The sequence below is a fragment of the Cetorhinus maximus genome, chromosome 4, assembly GCF_964194155.1.
Source record: "Cetorhinus maximus chromosome 4, sCetMax3.hap1.1, whole genome shotgun sequence".
Lineage (NCBI taxonomy): Eukaryota > Metazoa > Chordata > Chondrichthyes > Lamniformes > Cetorhinidae > Cetorhinus > Cetorhinus maximus.
In genome coordinates, this window is record NC_135882.1 from 133876783 (window position 1) to 133899189 (window position 22407).

The 22407-nt window shown below is 45.5% G+C and overlaps 1 protein-coding gene across 3 annotated transcripts in view; it reads right to left on the reverse strand.

Moving 5' to 3' along the window:
* nbeal2 (neurobeachin-like 2) overlaps positions 1 to 22035 on the reverse strand; it is a 258464-nt gene extending 236429 nt beyond the window's left edge. For 2 of the 3 annotated variants that reach the window (XM_078540855.1, XM_078540854.1), the window contains exon 1: positions 21580 to 22035. In XM_078540855.1, coding sequence (XP_078396981.1) covers positions 21580 to 21630 — 51 coding nt within the window. In that variant the 5' untranslated portion in view covers positions 21631 to 22035. The remainder of the gene's footprint in view (positions 1 to 21579) is intronic. The other variant, XM_078540857.1, reaches the window with a different exon arrangement.
* Positions 22036 to 22407: the final 372 nt, after the last annotated feature.

A 22407-nucleotide genomic window follows, 5' to 3' on the forward strand; every position in this document is an offset into this window, starting at 1 on the left:
TTATCTCCTCGCACAGGCTCTGCAATATTTTCCCTCATTTGGATTCCATCCATTTAATCTCCTCCAACAGACAACTGACCATTGTTGAACCAAAAACACAGCCACAAACCCATAGATGAGTTGCGATATAACATTGGCTTACACACAATTTGTAACCCAGTGTTCCTCAATTAACACATATTATCTAATACACTATTTACTTATGAAACTAATGAAGCTAAAAGTTGATAAGTAGTTAGAATTTGTATTTATGCAGTTCCTTATCACATTTCTCAGAAAAGTCCCAAAGCATTCTACATTCAACTTAACTTCACTGAAGGACAGTCACTGATGTTGTGTAAACAAATGCAAGAATGCTTTAAGAATGCTCCCAAAGCATCCCTGAAGTGATTTATCATCTCCGCCAACTCATGGGAGTCCCTGGCTTGTGGCTGACCAAAATGGTTTATTTGGGAAGGCACCAAACACGGAGTGACTTCATCGGGAGCAGGCAGAGGTGTCAGACAGCTCACACAAACTACCAAACAGCTCATCTACCTGACCCTTCAGGGACCACCTGCCCCACATGCGGCAGCATCTGCAGATCACGATTTAACAGCCATCTCCGAACCCAGAAAACTGCAGCGGAAGCAAATCATTCTCCATCCTGACACACTGCTTCATAAGTAGTAGTAGTATACAAATGTAGTGTCCACTAGCATAAAAGGTCCTACAAACAATGACTAATAATGACCTCTTTTTCTGTTTTCATTGATCTTGGTCGAGGGATTAAGGTTTATCTGAAATCCCAGTTTTTCTTACAATCATATAATGGTAACAGCACAGAAGGAAGTTCCCTGGGGTTTTTTTCCTTCTAACTGAAAGGTACCAAATAAGTCAAACGGGTGCAGATTAGGGTTTTAGTAAATCTTATTGAAGGGTTTCTACCCCAAATATTAACCTTTCCTTTCCCTCTTCAGCAGTGTTGGTTCAGTGGTGTTTGAACATTTCTCAAAGAAGATCCTCCAGCCATTAAAATCACTATTTAGATTTTATTTTAAGATCTAAATTTAGAAAACAAAAACAATCTGTTTTCAACTTACAGCAGGCGATAATAACCATTTCAGAACAGCACTCATATTTCACCAGGCATTTTGCCTGAAGATTAAATATTTATTTTCTCTTCGTTTCTTGAAAGTGTTGACTGTTCCTGGAGTACAGTTTCACAAACACCAGTTGCCCTCCAGCATCTTTGTTTTCTCAGGGCTTTGTGCAGTCATTGAGTGACCAGTCAACAATGGTTGGGCATTTGTAGGATTTATGGCAGAGGATGACATTTGGTCCACCGTGCCTGTGTCACTGCTAATTCTTCACCTGCAGCTGTCTACTCCAACCCCAATACTGTTCCCTTTCTCTATATTCCTTTATATTCTTCCTTATCCATACTCATCCAACCCCATTTCAAGTGATGCTACAGTCTGTGTCAAGAAGATATAATAATGTTATTGGAATTTATTGTAAAATAGTGGTATTTGTGTCTATATATGTCTGTGTATGAGACTTAATTGGATTAAAGGCAGCTGGTCTGAAGGCTTTGATGTATTAGAAGAGGAGTTAAGTTTGAAATGTTAAGTAGGTAAACATGGGGGAAGTTTGGAGTAAGGTTTAAAAGCACATTTGCATTTTTAAATAAACCAGGCTAGATTGTTTTCAAGAGGGGTGAAATGTGTCACCTAGCCAGGAGAAGTTAAGAAACAGTGTGTTTATTTTTCCCAAAGGTTACTGGTAAAATTGGTTCTATAATAAATTTTTATGATCAGGGAGGTAAAACCCGAAGACAGAGTGAAACAATGGGAATTTGCATTCAAAGGGGAAAATATGTATAAAGGAGAGAAAGCTGTGTGTAAGGGCAGGTATTTTAAGATCTAACAAATGTCAAAAGCCTTCAGCATCTACACCTGGATTGTTCAAGGTATCATGTTTCTTTGCCTGGGTCTTTTAAAATCTATGTGTCTGTCACCTAAACGAAAGTGTAATTGGGAGTTAGATTAATTAGGGGATTTAAATTACCATAGTAGTAATTTGTAGGTCTATGTATTCTATTAATAAAGGTTTAATTTAGTTTGGTAAGAAACCTATAAGACTTGGTGGTCTTATTATTACTGAATTCAAGGCACGCATCTTAAAATTTATACAAATTGCAAAACAAGCTGTGACAGTTGTTTCAAGTTTCCCATTGGGATTTGAGCAGATCAGCATTTACCATCGGCTGTGCCATAACACTCTGCTTCCATAGCCACTTGTAGTCAAGCATTCCTTATGCTAATGATCCTCCAGGAGAAACAAAACATTTTTTATAAATTCCCCTCCTCAGTATTCCAGTGATAATCCTCAATTTGTGTCCCCTCAATATCAATTCACTTCCTAATGGAAATTGTTTCACTATTTACACTCAAAATCTTACATAAATTTTGGAAAAGTTCTGTCAGGCATCACAGCGAACCATGGTCTTGTCCATACCAAATAATCAAACAGTCAAACATATTCCTGTAGGCATCATCAAGTATCAATCAGGAGCTGATTTCCCCTCTCCCAGCATGCACCTCCCCCCAACAATTGCCTAACCTAGAGGCACTGAGGCCAATTGCAGTGCTGTCCTCAGCCTATCAACTGAGCTTTGAGGTTTGATCCTGGGTGCATTTCCTGCTGGTCACAGTTTTGTGTCAAATTTCCCATTGTAAATTGCTATGGTAACATTCCCCATTCAACTTTGCTGTCCACTGTCATTGTAGTTACAGGATCTGGGCACTAGATGGCTCTATGGAGCAAGTTCTGAAATTCTGTTGCCCAACTCTGTTTCATCTTGTGTACTTTTATATTTGAAACAAAATTTACATTCATCAACTAGAAAACTTAAAAGAATAAAAGTATTAACACTTACAATTCAGTCAGACAGGCAGAGAAAATAATGGAACCCCTGCAGTCACAGGAATAGAAGTTTTATTAGATTTCAAAGGAAATGAAAGGAATCTAAATTTATATTAAAAAATCAATTTAAGGTTTAAAGTTGATGCAGATTGTAAGCGAAGGAGATCACAGTCCATCTTGTGTGACGCTAGTCATGTCTTTCTGGTTATCATTTGCTAACTTCCATTTGCTTGCTGTGTGCATGAATATCAGCCTCAAAGTCCTCGTAGATTTTGACTGTGCAACAATACAAGTTGGCAGTCCACTTTACATCTCTGCCAATTTTATTTCTACTAGCACTGATCTTACATTATTGCAGTCAAAAATCCCCTTGCCCTTTAAGCCAGTCACAGCTTTGCAACACTTCTGAGGAGTCATTGGCTTCTGATCCACCATAACTGGATTACTGCTGATATACTTCTCCCTCTCTCCACCAATGAATCCATGTTCTGTGGTGTTTTCTCCCTAAAAGGATTTAGATGTCCACTGTGGCTCAGTGTTAATTTCACTCTTAGGTGAGAGTGAAAAGACTGTAGGTTCAAATCCCACAACAGAGACTTGAGCACAAGAATCCTGGCTGAAAGCTCAGTTCAGTACCACGGGCAGGATTTTCCCCTCATCGGGCGGGCCTGGGAGCCGCCGCGATACTGACAGCCGCCCGCGATCGGGCCCCGACCGCGATTTCACACTGGGCAGGCCTTAATCCGCACTGGCTGGGAAGGGCCAAGTGGGGGCGGGAGCCTGTTGGCGACCAGGCAGCTGGTTGATAAGTGACCCAAGCAGCCCCAGAAAGGCTGTCAGGGAAGGACTCCTGTCTGCCGTTCTAACAATGTACTCGAGTGCGGCTGCAAACGTCAGGCGGGAGGACAGTTTGGGTGGACACTTGGCCCCCCCGCTTTTCTGATGAGTGCCTCGTTGTCCTCTGGAGGAGGTGGTTGTCGGGAGGGACACCAATGTCCCCAGGGCTGGGAGGAGGAGGCCACCACACCTCACCAAGAGGGCATGGGAGGAGGTGGCAGCCCAGGTGAGTAGTCATGACATGCTGCGGTGTGCCTGAAGCGCTTCAATGACCTGCTGCACTCGGGAAGGTTGAGTACCATGTTGGCATGGCGTGCAGAAATGTTCAGGGTTCCCCCCCCCCCCCCCCCCAACTGTCAATCAGCTGGCCAAGGGAGTGAGACCTGGCTGCTTGGACTGAGTGCCTTGCGGCTCGAGGGCCACGACTCGGATGTGCCCTGCCAGGTGTTCCCCAGCTGGGGTTGGCCAGGCTGCAATTGCATTGCAGGTAGAGAGTGGACTAATCAATGCTTCTCTGTCCTTTCAAGTGAAGACAAGCCATAACCAAGCCAAGAGGGCACATACAGGCAGAGGCCAGCCCATCCTGCTGTTGCTCTGCCAGTTCGAGCAGGACGCCCACGAGCTTGAGAGCCAGCACGTTCCCCGTGCAAACCAGCGTGGAGAGGTAGGTATGCCAGACAAAAGGTAAGGGCGCAGTGTACAGATGTGAGACTTTCGGATTGTGGAACCATTCTATTGTAGTCTCTTCACTGATGTGAGCCTCAAACCTAGAGTCCCCATTGATCACTGAAAGCTGATGGCACCGTGATGCTGATCTCCACTGTCCCACCAGGGTGCCTGGCATGCGCAGTGACACTGTGGTGACTTTAAATAATGACATGTCCGTCTTCTCCCTTTTAGATTCGCCAGCAAGTGCCCAACCTGCAAACCCCAAAGGGCCACCCTGACACAGGAGGGCCACGAGCGTCATTTTCACCTGCATCACACCTGCTCTCTGAAGCAGCCACCAGCACAAATACCAGCACCTCAGTGGGCATTATGACAGTGGCTAGAATCTCCATGCACATTGGTGAGGGCACTTCACACTCGCTTGAGGTGCAGACGGAGGCAACGAGCGCCCAGCACGACGGCAGTTGGACGACTACTGGGGACCAGGACGATGCTCAGTCGAAGCCTGATGATGAGCCTCTGGAGTCATCCATTAGGCGGCAGACGTTGGATGTCCAGCGAGATGCATGGGAGGATCTGGCGGAGATCCATGAGTGTCTGCATGCCATGGTCTCAGTGATGGAAGAGTCCATGCAGAGCCTGAGCACTGCGTTGACCATCATGGGCAAGCACACTGCCTCCTCCATTGAGAGTGGCGACTCTCCCTCCAGGGACAGAATAAGGGTTCCTGGGTTGCACTCGGACCTGTAAGCCCTCACACAGGTGGTCAATGTCAGTGAGAGAGATGAATTTGGCACCCAGTATCCCAGCGAGGTGCCCATCCATCAATGGCATGCAGGGAGGTCCAGAGCGACCTCACGATAGCAGACAAGCTGCCCATCAACTCTGCAGGCTCCTCTCAGGATGATAGCAGCAGCTCCTCCGCCAGTGACCGTGGCATCTGATGAGGCTGTGGCAATTGGGGAGATGCCAGCCATGGCACTGGCCGCTCCCTCCCAAGTGGGGCCAGCACAGGCCCCACTGGCTAGAGGATGACCACCAAGGTCATCAAGGCCAACAAGACAGCACATGCTGTCTCCAATGCCGGTGCCAATGAAGGGAGAGCACCTAGACATAGCACTCACAAACATAAGTTAAAGGCACCATGAGCACAAGAGGGACAGATGATTTTATGTTCATTTCCATTTTCTTTATCTATTCTGGTCTGGGATTGAAGAGCAGAAACGTTGATGTAAATAGTTTTGAAGTGTCACAAGGAGATAAATTTTGTGTTTGTCGTCATAGCCTGTGTATGCTTCACCTTTTTAACTTATTGGTTCAGAGTACGCCAGTATGTAATGCTAGACGTAAGTGGCTCTGAACTTTATTGCACAGGCACTGAGTGTTCTTTGTGTTAAAATGAAAGGGTCCTTTTGGGCATCCATGATGGAGGAAGTAGCCCTGGCATGCGTTTTGAAGCTGATCTTTGGTCGCCTAGCTGAAGGAGCATTGTATCAAAGCATCCCTGGTGTCCCTGCCACCCTGGAGGTTACCAAGGTCTGGCTCCACGCCCTCAGCATTCTCCTAGCCGTGTTCATCTTCAGACTCGCTACTGGACTCAGAAACTGAACTGGACTAGCCATATAAATACTGTGGTTACAAAAGCAGGTCAGAGGCTAGGAATAGTGCGATGAGTAACTCACCTCCTGCCTCCCCAAAGCCTGTCCACCACAAGGCGCAAGTCAGGAGTGTGATAAAATACTCCCCACTTGCCCAGATGAGTGGAGCACCCACAACACTGAAAAAGCTGGACACCATCCAGGACAAAGCAGCCCGCTTGATTGGCACCACATCCACACACATTCACTCTCCCCACCAGACGCACAGTAGCAGCAGATGTGTACCATCTACAAGATGCACTGCAGGAATTTACCAAGGCTCCTTTGACAGTACCTTCCAAACCCACAACCACTACCATCTAGAAGGACACGGGGACAAGGGCAGCAGATAGATTGGGAACACCACTACCTGGAAGTTCCCCTTCAAGCCACTCACCATCCTGACTTGGAAATATATCGCCGTTCCTTCACTGTTGCTGGGTCAAAATCCTGGAACTCCCTTCCTAACAGTACTGTGGGTGTACCCACACCAGATGGGACTGCAGAGTTTCAAGAAGGCAGCTCGCCACCACCTTCTCACGGGCAGCTGGGGATGGGTAATAAATGCTAGCCCAGTCAGCGAAGCCCACATCCCATGAATGAATTAAAAAAACCATCTCTGACCTGTGCAGCTGCGTCAAGATCCCCTTCCTCCAGTGGGTTCCCCCTTGCCAGTGACTGTGGAGAACGCAGCATGCAACCACGAGCAGGGACACCTGCTCTGGAGCGTATTGTAGTGCTCCCTCTGAACCGTCCAAGCATCGGGTGCGCATCTTGAAGACCTATGGTCCTCCCTACCACTGCCCTTGTGGAGGCATGACTCGTATTGTAACGCTTCTCTGCCTCGGTTCTTGGGTGTCGGACAATCGTCATGAGCCACCTCTTCAACGGAGAGCCCTCATCACCCAGGAGCCAACCACAGTCAGGCTGGAGCACTGAAGAGCCTCAGCACCTGGGAGTGCCTTAAAATTATGCGTCTTGGGAGCAGCCAGAGTAGCTTGCATAGGCTTGCAGAATCTGCATCCTGTGGTCACACACTTTCTGCACGCTCATGGAGTGGAATCCCTTCCTGTAAACTAAGGCACCCGGCTGACCCGCAGGCACCTTGATGGCCACATGTACGCAGTTGATGGCACTCTGAATGTGGGGGAACCCAGCAATCGCTGCAAGGCCTCTGGCTCACTCAGCCTGGCTGGCCTCATCCGTATGTCAAGAATAAAGTTTAGTACCCACCTGAACATGTCACCAGCTTGACGCAACTGTGGACAGCTGAGTGGGAGACTCCACAAAGATCTCCCACTGAGCCCTGGAAAGAGCCTCCACCACCGATGCACAGTAGCAGCAATGTATACCATCTACAAGATGCACTGCAGGAATTCACCAAGGCTCCTTCGACAGCACTTTCCAAACCCACAACCACTACCATCTAGAAGGTCAAGGGCAGCAGATAGAGGGGAACTTCCAGGTGGTGGTGTTCCCATCTAAGTCACTCACCATCCTGACTTGGGAATATATCTCCGTTCCTTCACTGTCGCTGTGTCAAAATTCCAGAATTCCCTCCCTTACAGCACTGTGGGTGTACCTACACCACATGGATTGCAGCGGTTCAAGAAGGAAGCTCACCACCACCTTCTCAAGGGCAACCAGGGATGAGCAATAAATGCTGGCCCAGCCAGCGAAGCCCATATCCCATGAACGGATAAAAAAAAAAAGTTGAGGGCCACTGAGACCTTCAGAGCCACTGGCATGGGGTGTCTAACCACACAGTCGGGGCTGATCTCAGGTCCAATGATCTGGCAAATGGAGGTCATGGTCTCCCTTGAGAGCTGGAGCCTCCTTCACCATTGCCCTTGGACATATTGAGGTAGCTGCATCGCTGCCTATAAACCCTGGCAGCAGGATAGTGGCATCTTCTGCGGCCACTTCCACCTTAGACTTCCTGCTGGCACTATGCCTCTCCTCCCACAGATCCCTCCCCTGGAAGCTGCATGGGGACACGTGACCTCCTCTCCCTTTTGCCCCTCTCTTCCTCCTCAGAGGAGGTGCCTCTAGCGGAGACCACAATCCCCATTACCAGGGTAAGGGAAGGCTGTCTGATGCCTGGAAGGGTCAACAAGGTCTGAATCCTCCGAGGGCCTTGCAGAGGGCAACGAGTCCTGAAATGAAGCCTGGAAATGCTAAGAATGAAACTCCAAACAGAGAACAAGCTGCCAAATACCACTAAACAACCAGCTGCAAATGATCTCCAAAACTGCTCACAACTCACACTGGCAATGCTGCTGACCCTTTTTATCCCGCCCTTGGATGAGGTTTGTGAAAATGTCAGCTGGCTACCTGCCCATTTTGCCTGTGCAACGAGCAGAAAACTGCACGTACAAGGTAAAATCTCAGTGAACTGGACTGTTAAGGAGCTTAAGTGGCCTGTTAATTAGTGGCGGCGCTGCTCTGGCACCCGCGCCCTGAACGAAATATCGCACGCCATCTTACTTCTGATCAGGTAGGGCACATGCCCGCCTGCAGGACAAAAAGTTCTGCCCCAAGTGCAAATTCGGCACTGTGGGAAGTGTAGTCTTTCAGGTGACATACTAAATTGAGACCCTGACTGCTCTCTTAGGTGGACATAAAGGGTCCCACAGGACTGTGTGAAGAGTATTAGAATTCTTCCAGGGTCATTTATCCTTCAACCAACATCATTAAAACAGCTCATTCGGTCATGAAGTGGGACCTGCCAGATTGACTATATTTTTCTGCATCATAATGGTGGTGATCCTTAAGAACACAATGGCTGTGAAGCTTCTTGCGATGTGGTGAGGATATGCAAGGCGCTATTTGAATAAAAGTTCTTTGTCTTTCTCTTTAGAACAATCTCCTCTAAACAAACATGTACAAAAGAGCTAAACCACAGAAGTGAGGTGAGACTGTTTGCCCTTGACATCAAGGCAGCATTTGACTGGAGTGCAGAATCAAGGAGCCCTAGCACAAATGGAGTCAATGGGAATCAGCGGGGGATACTCTCCACTGGTTGGAGTCATACCTAGGACAGAGGAAGATGGTTGTGGTTGTTGGAGGTTATCATCTCAGTCCTGGGACATCACTGCAGGAGTTCCTCAGGGTAGCGTCGTAGATGCAACCATTTTCAGCTGCTTCATCAATGACCTTCCTTCCATCATAAGGTCAAAAATGGGGATGTTCACGGATGATTGTACAATGTTCAGCACCATACCCATCTCCTGAGATACTGAAGCAGTTTGTGTCAATATGCAGCAAGACTTGGACAATATTCAGGCTTGGGCTGATAAGTGGCAAGTAACATTCACCTCACACAAGTGCCAGGCAATGACCATCTCCAACAAGAGAGAATCTAACCATCTCTCCATGACATTCAATGGCATTACCATCGCTGAATCCCCCACTATCAACATCCTGGGGGTTACTATTGACCAGAAACTGAACAGGATCAGCCATATAAATACTATGATTACAAGAGCAGGCCAGAGGCTGGGAATTCAGCAGAGAGTACCTCACCTCCTGACTCCCCAAAGCCTGTCCACCATCTACAAGGCACAAGTCAGGAAGAGTGATGGAATACTCTCCACTTGACTGGACGAGTGTAACTCCAACAACAGTCAAGAAGCTTGACACCATCCGGAACAAAGCAGCCCGCTTGCTTGGCACACATTCACTTCCTTCACCACGGATGCACAGTGGCAACAGTGTACAAATCTACAAAATGCACTGCAGCAACTCACCAAAGCTCCTTCCAAACCCACGGACAAGGGCAGCAGATGCACGAGAACACCACCACCTGGAAGTTCCCCTCCAAGCCACTCACCATCCTGACTTGGAACAAGATTGCTGTTCCTTCACTGTTGCTGGGTCAAAATCCTGCATCTCCCTTCCTAACAGCACTGTGGGTGTTCCTACAACACATGGACTGCAGCAGTTCAAGAAGGCAGCTCACCATCACTCATCTATATTGGGCAATTAGGGATTGGCAATAAATGCTAGCCTAGCCAGCGATACCCACATCCCATGAACGAATAAGGAAAGAAAATCTCTACCTGACCTTATTTTAAACCCTCCTCCAATCTATTTCTGTTTTTATTTCCACTTTTATTTTATTTTTTGTTGAAACATTGAGAACTGATGCTACCAGAACTGGCATGCACATGTCACTGGTCACAACACAGAGCACCAACATCAGCAGATACACACGATTTGTTTTTGAACGCAATCATATTTCCATGACAAGTTTCCATGTCTTTCTTTTACCCCTCCCTGGCCACCAGTTTTCTCTGCTCTGATCAAGAGGGCACTGGTTCTTGCTGAGGTGCAGATCTCTGAACATTGGCTAATCTAGTACCTGTACCAAGTAGCTATTTTTTGTGGGTGGATCTGGATAACAAGTGGGGAAGGTTATTCAACTGCAGATTAGCAACATATCTCAGGCCATCCCTGTCTTTCACCAGGGACCTTTCACCAGCGATTGCTTGATAATGATTAGGAATGACTATGGTACGGGTTCAAATTCCATCAAGGCAGGTTGGGAAACTGAATTCAAAAAAACCTGCTAGTTTGTGGGTTCATACCAGAGAAACCATGAAAGCTGATGGATTACCTTAAAATTTAAACTGGTTCACTCAACTGAAGAACTTCACAGAAGGGAACTATCTACCCAATTTGATCGACATGTGATTCAGTTTCATTATATGCGGTTGACTTTTAATGGCCTTTGAAGTGACCACCTACTCAGGGCAGAGAGGGATCAGCAAAATAAAAATGACAATACAGCCAGAAAACAATTTTCAAAACTCTGACAAGGTTTCCCTTTTCTAACTCTGGGTTTCTGCAGTAAATCTTAACCCCCATAACCTCCTATTTCGTCCCTAGTCTAGCTGAGATCAGTTGACTCTGCAGAGCTCAAACCCATTATGTATTGCTTAAAGATGCTCCTTTAATGAACTTACCTCAGAATCAGGGAGCTCACCAATCTGTATCTCAGTACTGCCTGAAAGGGCCTCTCTGATGGAGAGGTTGGACATATAGCCTCCGCAATTGCTCACCATGGGGGGCTGACAGGAAGTACATACACAGACTGGACTACCTTACTCAATTTTCATGCTCCTTGATGTAATGCAACTCAGCCTCTCCCACCAGCTCCTAGCAACATGGGTCTGATCCGAACTGAACAGGACAGGATAATCAAATTTTTACTCTCCAGTGAGAGTGCACTAGTGCTCCCAAGATGCCACCATTTTTAAGTTCTAGATTCTCCAGTGGCATTTGTTGCCATTTCTTTGGTTATGATACAAGTTTAATTTAGCTAATCACTGGTAACTCAGTGAGTAAGTGTACTTCCCAATTAGATACCTACCAAGAAGTTCCTAAGTTGAACTTCCTATGTTCAGTTAGCTGATATTAACTGGGGTGGTAGTTAAAGGACTACAATTGGCCTCAGTGCCTTTGGGGTGGAGGAGAAAATTCAGTTGCTGGCCCCATGAAGATCAGGTGAGGACGAAGCTGTGAAGAGTTGAAGAGCCTGGTGATATTCAGGGTCACATATGAAAAAATGGGCAAGGAACAAAGTCGGAGGGTAGCTGGAACTCGTGGAGCTGTATTCCAGCAAAATCAGTGCTTCAGGTAAGAACATAGGAAAGTTAGAGAGGAGTAGTCAAGTCTGAAGTCCCAAAGACAATTAATTGAGCACCTTTCTGTATTTGAACCATAGATAATTAAACTCAACAAATAGTACAAATAAACCTACTTTTCCTGAACTATAACCCAGACTCCCAAAGTTAAGAACCCAAGGGCTGTATTAGTGGCTTGATTTGATAGTTAGATCAGTCATGTTCTTCAGATGCCAACCAGTGAACATCCAAAGGAAGTGCTTTTGCATGAACTGAAGTAAGCAAACATCCCCACAGTGCAAAGCAACACATACATTGTCCTCACTGACAGCTGGTAGGGCAACACACAGGGCAGCCCACATTGATTCTGCTCTCTTTAAATTTAAAAGGGAACACACATGACTTGAGCAGGACCTAAGAAAACTACAAAGTGCTACAATGTCGAAGGTGTCATCTTTCAGATTTGGCATGAAACAAAGCCCTGTCTGTACTCTTAGGTGCACATAAAAGTTCACATGGCAATTTTCAAGGATGATCAGAAGAGATCTCCTGCTATTCTGTCCTATATTTACCCATCAGTCCCTCAACCAACACAATTAGATTATCTGGTCATCATTTCATTGCTGTTGGCAGTACCTTTTCTGTGCACAAATTCCCAGCCATATCTCCTACATTACAACAGTGACAACATTTCAAAAAATTCTTTTATGGAACTTGGGCATCGCTGGCTAGACCAGCATTTTTATTGACCATCCCTAACTGCCCTCAAGGACGTGACAGTGAGCAGCCTTCTTAAACTCCTGCAATCCATGTGGTGTAGATACACCCACAGTGCTGTTAAGGAGGGAGTTCCAGGAGTTTGACCCAGCGGCAGTAAAGGAACGGCGATATATTTCCAAGTCAGGATGGTGAATGGCTTGGAGGGGATCTTGCAGGTTGTGGTGCTCCCATGCATCTGTTGCCCTTGCCCTTCTAGGCGGTAGAGGTCACAGGCTTGGAAGGTGCTGTTGAAGCAGCCTTGTTGAGTTCCTGCAGTACATCTTGGAGATGGCACCCACTCCTACCACTGTGCATAGTGGTGGAGGGAGTGGATGTTAAAGGTGATAGAGAGTATTCCATCGCACTCCTGACCTGTGCCTTGTCGATGGTGGATAGGCTTAGGGGAGTCAGGAGGTGAGTTACTCTCCACCGAATTCCCAGCCTCTGACCTGCTGTTGTAGCCATAGTATTTATATGTCTGGTCCAGTCCAGTTTCTGGTTAATGGTAATCCCCAGGATGTTGATTGTGGGGGATTCTGCGATGGTACTGCCATTGAATTTCAAGAGGAGAGGGTTGGATTCTCTCTTATTGGAGGTGGAAATAGGTTGTGTGATGAATCCAAAGGAAAAGACCATAGAAAGGTTATGGCACGGGAAAAGGCCATTCAACCCATCATGTCTGCACCAGCCAAAAAAGAAAAAAAAAACTATTCCAACCTTCCAACACCTGTCCCGTAGTCTTGCAAGTTACAGCATTACAAGTACAGCTCCAGGTCCCTTTTAAAAGAGTCGCGGTTTCTGCCTCCACCACCAAACCAGGCAGTGAATTCCAGACATGCACCAGCCTCATGTACCCTCTAACCCTCCTACCAATCACCTTAAATCTGTGCCCCTTGGTAATTGACCTCTCTGCTAGGTGAAGCAGGTCTTTCCTGTCTATTCTATCTAGGCCTCTCATAATTTTGTACACCTCAAATAAGTCACCCCTCAGCCTCCTCTGTTCCAAGGAAAACATAGAAGCATAGAAAATAGGAGCAGGAGTAGGCCATTCAGCCCTTTGAGCCTGCTCTGTCATTCATTATGATCATGGCTGATCATCCAACTCAATAGCCTGCTCCCGCTTTCTCCCCATATCCTTTGATCCTTTTCACCCCAACAGCTATATCTAACTACTTCTTGAAAACATAAAATGTTTTGGCCTTAACTACTTTCTGTGGTAGCGAATTCCACAGGCTCACCACTCTCTGGGTGAAGAAATTTCTCAGTCCTAAATGGTCTACCCTGTATCCTCAGACTGTGACCCCTGGTTCTGAACTCCACCATCGGGAACATCCTTCCTGCATCTATCCTGTCTAGTCCTGTTAGAATTTTATAGGTTTCTATGAGATCCCCCTTCATTCTTCTGAACTCCAGTGAATATAATCCTAACTGACTCAAACTCTCCTCATATGTCAGTCCCGCTGTCCCAGGAATCAGTCTGGTAAACCTTCGCTGTACCCCCTCTATAGCAAGAACATCCTTCCTCAGATAAGAAGACCAAAACTGCACACAATATTCCAGGTGTGGTCTCACCAAGGCCCTGTATAATTGCAGCAAGTCATCCCTGCTCCTGTACTCGAATCCTCTTGCTATGAAGGCCAACATACCATGTGCCTTCTTTACCGCCTGCTGCACCTGCATGCAACTGGTGTACGAGGACACCCAGATCTCATTGTACATTCCGCTCTCTCAATTTATAGCCATTCAGATAATAATCTGCCTTCCTGTTTAAAACAACCCTGGCCTATCCAATCTCTCCTCATAGCTGCAATTTTCAAGTCCTGACAACATTCTTGTAAATCTCCTCTGTACTCTCTCCAGAGTAATTATGTCCTCCCTGTAATGTGGTGACCAGAACTGTACATGAAATTCCAGCTGTGGCCTAACCAGTATTTTATACAGTTGCAGCATTACATCCCTGCTCTTGCATTCAATACCTTACCCAATAAAGGAAAGCATTCCATATGCTTTCTTCACCACCTTATCCACCTGTCCTGCCACCTTCAGGATCCTGTGGATATGCACTCCAAGGTCTCTCACTTCCTCACCCCTCTCCATATCCTCCCCTATATTGTGTATTCCCTTGTTTTGTTTGCCCTCCCCAGATGCATTACCTCACACTTCTCTGAATTGAATTCCATTTGCCATTTCCCCGCCCACTCAACCAAACCATTGATATCTTTCTGGAGACAACTGCTATCCTCTAAACTATCAACTACACAGCCAATTTTCATGTCATCTGCAAACCTCCCAGTCATGCCTCCCACATTTAAGTACAAATCTTTAAGATATACAACAAACAGCGAGGGACCCAACACTGTGGAACGCCACTGGAAACTGCTTTGCATTCGCAAAAATATCCATCGATCATTACCCTCTGTTTTCTGTCGCTGAGCCAATTTTCGTTCCAACTTGCTACATTTCCCTGCAATCCATGGGATCTCACTTTTCTGACCAGTCCGCTATGCCGGACCTTGTCAAATGCCTTACTAAAATCCATGTAGACAACATCCACTGCACTATCCCTGTTAAACTTTCTTGTTACTTCTTCAAAAAATTAGATTAAATTAGTAAGGCAGGACTTTCCCCTAACAAAACCACACTGGCTATCCCTGATTAATCCATTCCTTTCTAACCAACAGTTTATCCTGTCTTTCAAAATTGATTCCAATAATTTGCCCGTCACCGAAGTCAGACTGACTGATGCATAATTTTCTGGCCTATCCCTCGCACCCTTTTTAAATCATGGTACAACATTTGTAGACCTCTAATCCTCTAGTACCTTGCCTGCATCATGAGGATTGGGTAATGATTGTCAGAGCATCCGTAATTTCCTCCCTGGCTTTCTTTAACAGCCTGGGGTACAATCCATCCAGCCCTGGTGATTTATCCACCTTCAAGGATGACAGTCGCTCCAGTACATCCTCTCTCATTATGCTTATTGTATCTAAATTTTCACACCTCTTTAACTAGAATGTCTGCATCATCCCTCTCCTTTGTGAAGACAAAGACAAAGTACCCATTCAGATCCCTGCGTCCACGCATAAGTTACCTTGTACATCTCTGAGCAAGATGTACAGACCCTTTGCTTAGCTATCATCTTGCTCATGTGACAAAAAAAAGGGAAGACTTACCTTTTAAAACAGAGATCGGGCCTCAGAATTTGGGAACAACAGTTCCCTTCGGGCCCCGACGGTCTCTGTGCATGCGCTTACCGTAGAATGGCCGCACATGTGCAAATCGTTCTTTTTTTTACGATCTTGGGCTTCTGTACATGTGCCAGCCAAAGAATGCCTGCATGTACACAGTTGGTGCATTTCCTTGGTTACAGGCATACATGTGCAGTTCATTTTTTTCCATATTTTTAGATGGAAACTGTTCTTGCGCACCTGCGTTAAAGGGAAACAGAACCCAAAATTCAAAAGTGTGAAAAAAAGGGTCAGATGACCAAGAAGAAAGCACTACTTTGCAGAAAGTGTCAGTAGAGGCAGGGCTGGAGCTGCAGGGAGCAGGTCCCAAAGAAAAGAAACATTTCCAAAAGCCAGGGAGTGGGACAGAAAGAGAGCCCGGGCAGACAGTTAAGTCAAGGAACAAGGACAGAAATCAGAAACAGGCCCTGTTCAGTGGAATTGAAAGTAAGGAGCAAAGGGAAAGGCTCCAAGTTAAAGAGATAGATCTGCAGGGAGCAGACTTGGAACAAAGTGGGCTTGTGAGAAGCCAGGAGGTCTGAGGAGTCAGCCAAAGGTCTGTGACTCCTCACTATGGGCTTTAGGAGCAGTGGCGTCCTGCTTGGCACAGCCAAATACTGAGAGTATGTATGGAGGGTGAAGCCTGAATGCACGTTGCGATCCAAGGAAAAGGAACATCGGAAGGAGAGTTCAAAACCTTGAAGGTGGATCCTTGTGGAAGGCATCCAAGTGGAAGCATCGTTTGGGATAGGATTCCAAGGCAAGTTCTTCAAACATGGAGATGGAAGCCCTCGTGAGAAAGACAGGGTTCCAGTGAGACTGGTTGGCTCACGAAGCAGAAAGACTCCAAATTAAACAGACAGAGCTGCAGGGAGCAGACTTAGAAGCATCTGGAGGGTTGATGAGAAATCCATAGAAGCTTGGCTTTGGAGTGTGATATGTCTGACCACAGTTTGCCTATTGGTTTACATGGGCTTTATGCATTAGAGTGTAAGATAGATTTTGTAACTTGTGTTATCTTTACAAATTTGTATATATCTGTAAAGGTATAGTTGGGGTGAAGAACTAATGAAATATAGTTAATCTTTTCTTGTTTAATAAATGTTTTATTCTTCTGTTAAAAATTTATCAGCGGACACCTATGACTCTGTTCAGTAGCCATGTTTCTAAACAAAAAAATACAAGTTAGGATCTGTCAAGCCAGGTTCCACCCTGGAATCTGACTCGTCCAGTAGTAACATCAGCTGGGATCATAACAGTTGTAAAGTACTTTAGGGCTTACTGAGGTTGTGAAAGGTGCTATTTAAAGACATGTCATTTTTCTTCCTACAACACTATTTAGTTTCCACTTTCCATACAAGCTACATGAGAATCCGTGTTTGCTTCAAGTCACATGAGTTTGCTAAGCACAATACTTGTAAGCACATGCTCACTTGGCCTCTCCACAGAGCTGCTGTGATGTACTCACTGTTTACCTTTTACTTAGTCTTCACAGCAGCTGAGTGCGAAATCTGGAAAGCTTCAACTTAACCATTTCACCAACACATTCCCTTCACATATGCCCTGGCCACAAGGATTCTCATGTTTAGAAAGTGGGAACTAAATAGTGTTGCAGTGAGAAAAATTACGTCTTTAAATAGCACCTTTCACAGCCACAGAACTGTAAAATTGGGCTTACGCCTCCGTGGCTCCTCCTCCACTACAGTCCCCACTCTTACTGAATTCACCATTGTAATCTTGTTACTACTGGGGGTGAAATGGGGATGGGAAAAAAACCAAGTGGAATTTATTCTGCACTACCTGATGTGACAGCATTGGTTTTGGTCTGTTACTCATGGCAGTGGTGCTAGTAGAGACCTGAAGTGGGAGCAGAGTGGAGAAAAGGTTGAGCAGGAATGTAATAATTGAGTAGTTGAGTTACTAGAGGGTAGGGAGGCTTGGGGTCAGGCAGTGGGAGCAAGAGAAAATGCAAAAGTACAGTACAAGGTGGGAGGCAGTGCTGCCAGATATCTAGAATCATAGATCCTAGTGCTACCCAAACCTCAGAAAGGTATTCATTACTTCAACAGATTGCCATTTCATCTTCCAAAATTAAGCATCCCATGGCATGCCAAGACAACTCAGTGTTAATAGATGTCAAATGAGCGGCAGTGCTCGGCTGAGAATTCTGCCCCTAGCAGGAACTGGATTGAACATCTCAAAACATATTTTGTGTAGGGGCCTCACCGCCACAGACAGAAGGGACCTTCCATCTCTCATTCTGCATTTGAACTCAGACCCTAAAGGTGAAAAAAACTGTACATTTCACTAGAGGTTAACCTCTAAAGAACCGATCACAGCTTTTGTGCTGTCAATCCTGAGTTCCTTTTCACAGAATCTTAATGGCACAGAAGGAGGCCATTTGGCCCATCATGTCTGCACCAGCTCTCCAAATGAGCATTATGACCTAGTGCCATTGTCCCACCTTTTCCTCATACTCTTGCACATTAGATTTTTATTTGAATAGAAACAATGTCCTCTTGAATGCCTTGATTGAACCTGCCTGCACCACACTTCCAGGCAGTGCATTCCAGACCCGAACCACTCTGTGTGAAAATGTTTTTTCTCATGTCACACTTGCTTCTTTTCAAATCACGTTAAATCTGTGCCCTCTCATTATTGATCCTTTTACGAATTGGAACAGCTTCTCTCCATCTACTCTGTCCAGCCCCCTCATGATTTTGAACATCTCTATCAAATCTCCTCTCAGCCTTCTTCTCTCCAAGGAGAACAGTCCCAGCCTCTCCAATCTATCCTCATAGCTGAAGTGTCTCATCCCTGGAACTATTCTTGTAAACCTCTTCTGCACTCTCTCCAATATGTTCACATCCTTCCTATAATACGGTGCCCAGAACTGTACACAATGTTCCAGCTGAGGTCTAATGAGTATCTTTTATAAATTCAGCATAGCCTCCTCTACGCCCCTATTAGTAAAGTCCAGGATACTATATGCTTTATTAACTGCTCTCTCCACCTGTTCTGCCATTTTCAATGATCAATGCACATATGCACCCAAGTTTTTCTGCTCCTGCACCCCCTTCAAAATGTCACCCCTTATTTTATATTGTCTGTCCATGTTATTGCTACCAAAATGCATCACCTCACACTTCTCCGCATTGAACTTCATCTGCCACCTATCTACCCACTCCACCAACTTGTCTATGCCCTCTTGAAGTTCTACACCATCCTCCTCACAGTTCACAACACTCCCAAGCTTCGTGTCATCCACAAACTTTGAAACTGTCCCCTGCACATAAAGATCTAGATCATATATATATATATAAATAACAGGAAAAGCAAGGGTCCCAATACCGATCCCTGGGGAACTCCACTACAAACCTTCCTCCAGCCCGAAAAATATCCATCGACCATTACTCTCTACTTCCTATTTTTCAGCGAATTTGGTATCCACGTTGCTACTGTCCCTTTGATTCCATGGGCAATAACATTTCTCACAAGTTAGTTGTGTGGCACTGTCAAATGCCTTCTCAAAATCCATGTACACCACATCAACAGCATTACCCTTATTGACCTTTTCTGTTACCTCTTCAAAAAACTCCAGCAAGTTAATTAACATGATTTCACCTTTAGAAATCCATGCTGGCTCTTCCTTATCAACCCATATTTTTCCAAGTGACTACTAATTCTATCCCGAATAATTGTTCCTAGAATCTTGCCTACCACTGAAGTCAAACTGACTTGTCTGTAATTGCTGGGCTTATCCTTATAACCTTTTTTGAACAAGGGCGTAATGTTTGCAATTCTCCAGTCTTCTGGCACTTCCCCTGAGTCTAGGGAAGACTGAAAGATTATGACCAGTGCCCCTGCAATTTCTCTTAAAAAAGAATATGGTTAATCATGTACTCTGTGTAGAATTAATTCCTTGAAGTTATAAAACTGCTGTAAAATCTGTCTGTTCATCCAAATACTTTCTCCAAATCTGATCACTGAACTGAATCATGGAGTGAGTCACTTGTCAAAGTCTCTTGAGTCAGGGAAGGAGAACAACATCTGCCAGGGTTCCCACACCTGATTATTGCAAGTGCAGACACATTTGGGCTGGCTGCAATGCCTCTCACTGGCTGCCAATAACCACTGTTTAGTCAGTCAGTGCAGAATAATCACTTGAGTTAGGCACCAAAGGTCACCTCATAGAAACAAAGAAAATAGAAGCAGAAGTAGGTCATTCAGCCCTTCGAGCCTGCTCCACCATTCAATATGATCATGGCTGATCCTCTATCTCAACGCCATACTCCCACTCTCCCTCTATACCCCTTGATGCCTTTAGCAGTGTAGAAATCTATTTCCTTCTTACATATGTTCAGAGACTTGGCCTCCACAGCCCTCTGTGGTCGAGAATTTCATAGGTTCACCACCTTCTGAGTGAAGAAGTTTCTCCTTAACTCAGTGCTAAATGGCCTACCCCGTATCCTGAGATTGTGACCCTTTGTTCTAGACCCCCCAGCCAGAAGAAACATCATCCCTGCATCCCTGTCAGAATTTTATATGTTTCAATGAGATCCCCTCTCATTCTTCTAAACTCCAGTGAATACAGGCCTCAGTGCAAGTATGATGCCTGAAGGAGAGAAGCAGGAGGTGGCAGGGTGGGGAAGGACTTTGAGGTCATGCTCAGACCTGCACTATGTCACAGTCTTACCCAAATCGGGCAATGAGGAGCTGTTTGCAAGATACAAAATCAGTAAAAAACAGAAAGTCGGCAGGATTCCCTGGAATTTTTAAAGTCTGATGTGTGATGTCTGTGAAGGAGTTAGAATTGAGAGTTGAATTCCACACAAATGCACAGAGCCTGAGTTCAAGGAAGGGCTCCATCTGAGGACCCAACACGTACTCCACGTGTTCAATACGTCTGCGTACCCCAATTCCTGATACAGAAGCTGATCCGATCCAATCCAATCCAATATCAGACAAACCCTATATTGGGGATTGTAATTTCCAACACAATGCACACTATACATATGTACATATAAACAGTATTGCACCCAAACCAATCTCTATAAATAACCGACTCACAAAATAAAAGCACCTTCAGGAAACGGTGACACAAATGAAAAACAACAGTTCATTTTCTCCAAGTACAGCAGATGCAATTTGGAAACTTTGAGCAGCAGCCAGATTTTAAAAAGATCTCGATGTGATTGCAATGTAACCAATTCTAAATCTGCGCGTTAACAATCCCAGATATCACGCATTGCAAAAGGATTAGAACCGACAATATATGGGACTGTTGCAGCGGACTGAATCTCGCCCTGAGACCAGAAGTACTGAGATGTTTTTTTTGCATGCTGACTAAACACACCACCGCCAAGGATGAACCAGTTTAGCACTTCAGTTGCAAAACGGTCGCCTCTCTCCATCTGAATGAACATCACTCCAACTTACTTTTAAGCAACTTTAAAAAAAATAAAATAAACAATTAAACTGGCCATAAATAAAATACAAGCCCCACTGTGCCTAAGAGACATATATATTGGCCCGAGTGCTAGATTGCTATTAAAAACGTGATAATTGAATGCTACCTCCAAAAATAGTGAGGCTTGGCTTACACATAAACATATCACAAATCTGCATAAGCAAAGCTAGCGACCTCCAACTGTTCTGTAATAACAATTCTCCCAGAGCAATCGCGTTTGCATTTTTAAAAAATTAAAAATAAAAGTAGAATTAAAAGATGAGTGTCAAAGGCAACACAAAAGTAACCGAGTTGCTTTAGTCACAGTGCACTGACCATCGGTTTATTTTAATATTTGCTTTGCTTTGCAAGCGAAGCTAAGCATTGAAGCAGGATCGAGTTGGGGGTGGCTGGCAGCGTGTTGGGACTCGCGGCCCTGGCCCCGCGTTTACAGGTGTGGAACTCACCTTGGTGAAGTACAACATCCAGAGCTCGTACAGCCGCTCCTTCGAAGCCATTCTTCGACCGGCAAAAGCTGCGGGCTTCTCTTTTTTTTTTGGATTAATTTATTATTTCCTCTTTCTCTTCTCACACACACAATTTTTTCTTGCAACTCTTCATCCCTGCTTTCCACTTCTCCCCCGATGTTGCAAAAATAAATAAAATGTGGTATTATTCCCTTGTTGCAAAAATATGTGGCACAGAATTTAGCATCAGTGAGGATTCTCTTTCCTCTTTTTTTCCTGCAAACTGGGGGGTTCTTCACTTTGTATTTTAAAATAAAACCTTTCATTAAGTTGGAAGTTGCTCCGAGTGCATTTTCTTCCCTCTTGTGTTTTCACACAATGAACGCTTCCGTCATCTCGGTTCCGGGATTTCTTTTTTTCTCATTTATGTTGTTGCTTCTGTTGTGTTTTTTTTGGGCTGAATGTGTTTGCGCTTCTCTGCGCGTGCACGCGGATGGAGGGCCGGCCCTCTGCCGGGGGCGCGCCTTCAGTCACAGACCCTAAATTATGGGAGGGGGGGGAGAGAGAGGAAGATTTAAAGGTCCACATGCGCGCGCCAAAACGGGGTGGGGGAGCGCGCGCCTCCGCTTGTCACTCGCCAGGAAGCAGCAAGGTGTGTGCGCGCGCGCGCGCTTCTGGCAGCTGAACACAAGGGCGCCAGGTGGAAGGGAGCGCGCGCGGCCAGGTGGGAGGGAGCGCGCGCGGCCAGGTGGGAGGGAGGGCGCTGTCGCCAGTCTATAATATTCAAATACCGCACTAGATTGCTTCAATATAATTTCATTTTAGTTT